General features: G+C 33.8%; 1 protein-coding gene across 1 annotated transcript; it reads right to left on the bottom strand.

Annotated features, from left to right (window-relative positions):
• Positions 1–941: 941 nt before the first annotated feature.
• Positions 942–3,115, bottom strand: eif1 (eukaryotic translation initiation factor 1). The gene is made up of 4 exons (XM_073822052.1): positions 2,945–3,115; positions 1,919–2,082; positions 1,735–1,836; positions 942–1,655 (listed from the first exon to the last, which is right to left on the bottom strand). The coding sequence occupies exons 1-4, from the start codon at positions 2,973–2,975 to the stop codon at positions 1,611–1,613; spliced, it is 342 nt and encodes a 113-aa protein (XP_073678153.1). The 5' UTR covers positions 2,976–3,115; the 3' UTR covers positions 942–1,610.
• Between the last annotated feature and the right edge of the window lie 4,738 nt (positions 3,116–7,853).

Genomic DNA, 7,853 nt, shown 5'->3' with positions numbered 1-7,853 from the left:
AAACCGTTTTACTGTTTACTGCAGGCTGTTATCCTTCTCAATATTTCCATATAGCGGATAATGACCGGAAGTCTCACCCATAGGCATATTTCCACGTTGAAGAAAAAGATGGATAGCTTAAATCTGAGTAATGGGCAGCGCAACAAGTATCCAAACTGGCACAATGCATTTACATAGCTTTTCATATGAACAACTCTTTAGTTCATATTATGAACGTGATTCATTCACAAACTATCCTAAAATAATCTTTCAGCAATCTTACCCGCAATTTAGATCAGGTTGTCTCACTTTTTCTTCATGTTATGACTCGTCTTTTGGCATATGCACTTTTGAGCCTGCTCTACATACAAAAATGTACACAACTTGCCAACAAGTTCTCTTTGTGATAACTGCCACATATAAACAGAAATTAAATAACAGATTCAAGCCAGTGCAAAAAAAAAAAAAAGCATGTGTCCCTGAACCACAAAAGCAGTCATAAGGGTCAATTCTTTTCAAAAGGATTTCATCATCTGAAAGCTTAATAAATAAGATTTCCATTGATGTGTGATTTGTTAGAATAGGGCAATATTTGTTCAAGATACAACTATTTGCATATCTGGAATCTGAAGGTGCAATAAAAATCAAAATATTGAGAAAATCGCCTTTAAAGTTTACCAATCATATGACTAATCAAAATTTAAGTTTCGATCTGTTTATGGCAGGAAATTTACACAATATCTTCTTGGAACATGATCTTTACTTAATATCCTAATTATTTTTGGCATAAAAGAAAAATGTATCATTTTGACCCATACAATGTATTGTTGGCTATATATGTGCTACTTACAACTGGCTTTGTGGTCCAGAGTCTTATATAAAAACAAGGTTTTCTTAAGTACAACCAAAGCACACTACATTGAAAATGTGTTCTATTATTTAAGAAATTAGAACATCGAAAGTATGGGATATTGTTTATTCCAGACCAAAAACAAAATATGGTATTACAAGTTTAGAAAATTGAAATTATGCATACTGTGAAAAACAAGGGTAAAAAAGGCAGTTAGAGATGCATAATGAGACAAGATGGGGTTGCCGTGCTTTGTGCACAAGCGGCACACCAATGTAACCCTAAAGCAGGCTGGCCCCACATCAGAACTAAAAAAAAAATAAAAATAAAATGCAGGTTTTTATGGTGGCATTTAAATATGAACCAAGAAATCAATACAATAACCGTCCCATCCACACCCCGCCCGTCAACTTAAGGATTGTGCAAAACGTGGCATCTGAAGGTTTTATTGAAACACCTTGTACAAAACAAAGAGAAAAGTTACATGGAATTTGTGCTCAAGAGCAGCACAAGATGAACTAAAAAATAAAAGACTAAAGGAAGGGGGACAAGGAACAAAAATCATTTATCCCGCATAATTTGCCTTGTCGTCTGTCCATGCTTGAACAGGACTGGTCGTTTTGATAAGGGTGCCATACTAAAAAGTCTCAAATCAGAGGTAATCATTTTCAGCTTTTTTTCCTTGAGGGGAGGGGGGGCTGCTGGGGGAAACAGCAGCACAACAACAGGGTAGGTTGGGTTAAGAGTCGGGGGGAGGGGAGGGGTCAGTTCACATCAGCTTCTAGAACCCGTGGACTTTGAGCTGCTCCTCTTTGGCCAGTTCAATCTGCAAAATAAAGGGAAACGTGTCAATTAAATCAGCTGCTATCTAAAATGCAAACACAAGCCAATGAGCTCATACTTACATCAGTGAGAAACTGGCAAATGTTCTTGCGCTGATCACCTTGCAGCTGAATTACTTCACCATACTCAGGGTGCTCAATCACAGTCCCATTGCAGGCAAATTTCTGATGATGCAAATAGAGAAATGTTAAAAACATTTCACCCACATAACCGCAAACCAATTAAACGGGTGTCTAATTTAACAACCTTCTTGAAGGCCTTGACTAGCTTCTTTTTATCATAGTCATCGGCTATGCCCTGAACCGTGGTCAGAGTCTTCCGCCCGTTCCGCTGTTGAATTCTTATGTGGATGTAGTCCTCAGTCCCAGCTGGGAGCCGATCATCACCCTTAGTTGCATCAGCAAAGGGGTCTTCGGAAAGACAAACAACAAGAGTTAGCAATGTTTGCAGCATCAGATTTCCTTCAAGTTAATCCTTCAACTAGATCACCTAAGCACTTCACAATTAAAGACAGCTAACCTATTTTAGTTCCATCACCTCATCAATTTTCTAAAGTAAAATCTGCTCATGTAAGTTAGGCGCATTACAAGAACATGTTGGAACAAAGCAAACCATCTCTAACAACAGGGTAGAGTTCAGTTTTGCTCTGGCTGTTCATTAACCATTCGTGTGCCGGATCCGTTCAATATCAAAAGGCTTGATCTATTTGCGTCTAAAACAGACGATTTCGGTTTCACACGATAGTTGATTTAATCCTGACTTCAATCCAAAACCAGAAGGCTCGAGATGTTTCTCGGAGATCGCGTTAAGTCTAAAAATAAGCCGTCATCGACGCGTCTTCCATTTTGTATCTCGTCCAGAAAAACAAGCTGGCAATCAAAATGGTTATGTTTGTCGTCGAGGTAGAGTGCAACCTCGATTTAATTCGAGATAAACTCGACGGTAACCAACTAATAAAGCGCGTAAAACGCATTTAGGACTGATATTGTGGTTTAAATAAACGGATAATTAATTTTAGATGCGAACCAAACAAGAATAAAAACTGAGGCCTAACATAAACGTTACGTTCTCCAACTCCCGATTTTCGACGATAAAACGGTAATTTAAATACGACATCTATTTTAAATAACAGATAAACGGATTTCTTGTAAACGAATTGTATTCTTTTGAAAGTCAATATAATATTTATTCTCTAATATCAATGTAACGCCATCGTTTTCTCTCGCCCTTCCCCCCCACACACAATAAAATCATACGTTTCTCGACTCTTACCAAAAGTTTGGAGGTTCTGGATAGCGGACATACGATAAGATTCCCTTTCCTTTCGGACGACAACGGGTGGTCTTGCGGTTTTGGCTTCTTGGGAATCTGGCCTGATTATTGAAGGGGGGTTTCTTCTCACTCGGTGCTCCCTAGTGTTTGCCGAGCTTACAAAATGGCGACTATCGATTTGAAGCACTTGAAAACAGCTCTCTTTAGCTCCGCCCTTCAAAGTGAGGGCATGACGTCACCCAAACGCAATATTTCTTCTCTTGCTGTCTAACGTAACTGCTACGGGAAATAATGTCGATTTGGTTAGGTCAAATATGGACATTTATTACGTTTTATATTAAAGTATGACTTATTGAAATGGTTACGGTAATCATAGTCATTTAAGATTATTTGTCAGGAAGTGGGGTAAGATGATTATCCACGAATAAGCATTTTAACCTATAATATAAATAAAACTGAGGAGCTTTAATAGTTCAGGGTAGACAACATCACAGTCGTTTTGAGAATAAAAACAAGGGTGTGAGCGATAGACATACAGTACGTTCAGTACTGCTCCTTCCTTTCCCAAGAGGCTCCCACACCAATGTGACTTTCAAATATGCTAAGCTCCTCATTTCAACACATTTTCTTTTTTCTTTTCTTTTTAAAGGGTTTTATACACTACCAAAAGTTTTTAAATAGCAGGATGTTTAATGTTTTTTTTTATATATATATAATTCTCTTCTGCTCACCAAGGTTGCATTTATTTAATTTAAAATACTGCAAAACAGTAATATTTTGAAATATTTTTACTATTTAAAATAACTGCTTTCTATCTGCATTTATTCCTTTAGAAATCATTCTAATATGCTGATTTGCTGTTCAAGAAACATTATTATTAATATTAATATTTAAAACAGTTGAGGACATTTATTTCAGGATTCTTTGATAAATAGAAAGATCCAAAGATCAGCATTTATCTAAAATAAAAAGCTTTTGTAATATTAGACACTATACTTTTTAAAATCACTGACAAATTATAGATTAATTCATATTTTTATTTAGCAAGGATGCTTTAAATTGATCAAAAGTGATGATACAGACATTTACAATGTCACAGAAGATTTATATTTCAGATAAATGCTGTTCTTATGAACTTTCTATTCATCAAAGAAAAAAATCTACTTAAATCTTTTCAACATAATAATAAAAATAATAAATGTTTTTGAGCAGCAAATCAGAATATTACAATGATTTCTAACGGATCATGTGACTGGAGTAATGACGCTAAAAAATCAGCTTTGAAATCACAGGAATAAATTACTTATTTGAAATATATTCAAATAGAACGTTTTAAATATTAAATATATATATTTTTTTTTTAAATAGTAAAAATATTTCACAATATTACTGCTTTTGGTTCAAATAAATACATACATGATAGGAAAGTATAATGAGAAAACTAGTAGATTTTATGTTTAGAAGATGACAAATACAATGAAGAATTTAATCAGAATACACTGCATGGTGTAAATGAAAAAAGATGATTTTTTTAAAGCAGTGGTGTAGTTACAGTATCTACCAGCAGGTGCTGAAGGAGTAATACTTGAATCATTGGTTGTATTTTTTATTAAAAAATACTGCAAAACAGTAATATTTTGAAATGTGTTTACTATTTAAAATAACTGCTTTCTATTTTAATATATTTTAAAAATGTAATTTATTCCTGTGATCAAAGCTACATTTTCAGCATCATTAGTCTTTAGTGTCACGTGATCCTTCAGAAATCATTCAAATGCTAATTTGCTATTTTAGAAACTAATAATATTCTTATTATTATCAGTATTTAAAACAGTTGAATAATTTTTTTTCAGAATTGATTGATGAATAGAAAGATCCACAGATCAGCATTCATCTAAAATGAAAAGCTTTTGTAACATTATACACTATAGCACTCAAAAGAATTGAGAAATTATAGATTAATTAATACGGTTATTTAGCAAGGCTTTAAATTGATCAAAAGTGACGATACAGACATTTCTTCTGGACTTTCTATTCATCAGTGAAAGCTAAAGAAATTCTACTTAGCTGTTTTCAACATAATAATACAAATAATAAATGTTTTTTGAGCAGCAAATCAGAATATTAGAATTATTTCTGAAGGATATGTGACTGGAGTAATAATGCTAAAAATCAGCTTTGAAATCACAGGAATAAATTACATTTTAAAATATATTCAAATAGATAAAGGTTAAATATTAAAAATATTTATTTATTTTAAATAGTAAAAATATTTCACAATATTACTCAACATAAATAATCGGAAAATATAATGAGAAAACTAGTAGATTTCATGTTTAGAAGACGACACAAAACAAAGAATTTCATCAGAATACACAGCTAAATGCCGTAAATGAAGAAAGATGCTTTTTTTTAAAGCAGTGGTGTAGTTACAGTATCTACCAGCAGGTGCTGAAGGAGTAATACTGATGCACTGGTTGCATTTATTTAATCAAAAATACTGCAAAACAATATTATTATAATATTTTTTATATTTTATTAATATTTTGAAATATTTTTACTATTTAAAGTAACTGCTTTCTTTTTATATTATAATATATTTTAAAAATGTAATTTATTCCTGTGATCAAAGCTAAATTTTCAACATCATTGCTCCAGTCTTTAGTGTCACATGATCCTTCAGAAATCATTCTAATATGCTAATTTGCTGTTCAAGAAACATTATTATTATTATTATCAATATTTAAAACAGTTGAATACATTTTTAGGATTCTTTGATGAATAGACAGATCCAAAGATCAGCATTTATCTGAAATAAAAAGCTTTTGTAACATTATACACTATAGCATTCAAAAGCATTGAGAAATTAGATTCAATAATACTTTTATTTAGCAAGGATGCTTTAAATTGATCAAAAGTGACGATACAGACATTTATAATGTATAATTTTTATTACAGATAAATGCTGTTCAGAAACCTGAAAAAAATATATTTAGCTTTTTTTCAACATAAAAATTATAGATGTTTTTTGAGCAGCAAATCAGAATATTGAAATGATTTCTAAAGGATCATGTGACTGGAGTAATGATGGGGAAAAAAATCAGCTTTGAAATCACAGGAATACATTACATTTTAAAATATATCCAAATATTTATTTATTTTAAATAGCAAAAATATTTCACAATATAACTACTTTGGATCAAATAAATACATACATAATATTAAAGTATAATGAGAAAACTAGTAGATTTCAGGTTTAGAAGATGACAAGAAAACAGAGAATTTCATCAGAATGCACAGCTAAGTGGTGTAAATGAAAAAAAGATGCTTTACTAAAGCAGTGGTGTAGTTACAGTATCTGCCAGCAGGTGCTGAACGAGTAATATTTGATGTACCCACCAGGGGGAGCAAATGCACTATTTAATTCAAAACGTTCTTTAGCACTTTCAGACGGTAGATGGCAGTGTGTAATAATTATTCGTAGTAAATAACAGTAAAGTGTTGAGGGACTGCCCTACACAAAGTTATCCGAGAGTGTGTTTGGAAAAGCCAAGCATGAATACTTCCCACTAATTATGTTCATATTCAGTAATTGAATCTTGTCAATTTTGTCTTGTCAAACTATGTGAAGTCGGTTTGCAGCGATGAGTCATTCAAACTAAATATAATATAAACTATACCAAACTTAAATTAAAACAATTAGTTTAATTTAATAAGTAAACGTATGAATCCACTTAATGTTAAAAATACAGTCAAAAGAAAAATATGTTGGTCCAGGGGTAAATGGCCTTTTTTCTTTTTTGCTTTAGCCACTAGGTGGAGTACTTTGCTTAAGGGATACAACACAAGATAAAGTCGTTAGCTTAGTAGATCGTTTTTTGTGGTTTTCATCCATTGAGTATTCAACTGTTAAAAGACTGCATCAGTTTTTGCTTCTGTATTAAATAATTAGTATTGCTTTTACTGCATTTGCCCCTATTTATGGTAACCTTGTGATCTTTCATGTGCCAGTGGATAGTTGAAATCGTGAAGCACAATGTCAGTCCCATATTTTGAATTATGCATTGCATTAAAGTGTGTTTTAGAGTTAAAGGAAATGTCTGTTAACTCAACTGATGAAGTCTAGTGCTAGAACTTTTCCCCTTTTTAGTGCAAATAGAAAGCATTTTAACCATGGAAACATTATAGTAATAAATAGCGAAATAAATGATTTAAGGGTGTGTTACACTGTTCTAATCCCAGCCAACATGCATATGTGGGGCCCACATGGTTTATGCTTGGGCTATATGGGTACCAAGTGGGCATGGTCCTAAAATGGGCATCTTATCTGGGGCCCACTTGAGTTAGTTAAGTAGGTCCCACATGGGTCAAAAGAGGTGGGCTCCCTATGTGGGTCCCAGCTGGGTCACTAATGAGAAATGAGCACATGGGCTCAAAATGGGCTACACAAGGGTGGCCCATGTGGGTTTAACATATGGGTCAGTCATGGGCAAACTCAATCAGTCCCATATCGGCTGCCTACATGGGGCCAAGGTAGTACCCACATAGTTACCGTCTATATGGGTTCAGAATTGGGGAAACACATATGGGGCCCGCTTTGATAAACCATATAGTCAAGGAAGTGTCCATAAAGTTACCATCTAAATGGGTTCAGAATTGGGAAACACATATGGGGCCCATTTTGAAAAACCATATGGGTTTGGCATGGGCAAACTCAATCAATCCCATACAGGCTGCCTACATGGGGCCAAGGTAGTACCCACAAAGTTACCATCTAAATGGGTTCAGAATTGGGAAACACATATGGGGCCCATTTTGAAAAACCATATGGGTCAGTCATGGGCAAACTCAATCAGTCCCATACAGGCTGCCTACATGGGGCCAAGGTAGTGCCCACATAATTACCGTC

The sequence above is a fragment of the Garra rufa genome, chromosome 17, assembly GCF_049309525.1.
Source record: "Garra rufa chromosome 17, GarRuf1.0, whole genome shotgun sequence".
NCBI lineage: Eukaryota > Metazoa > Chordata > Actinopteri > Cypriniformes > Cyprinidae > Garra > Garra rufa.
This window is presented reverse-complemented; position numbering and strand designations above follow the sequence as displayed.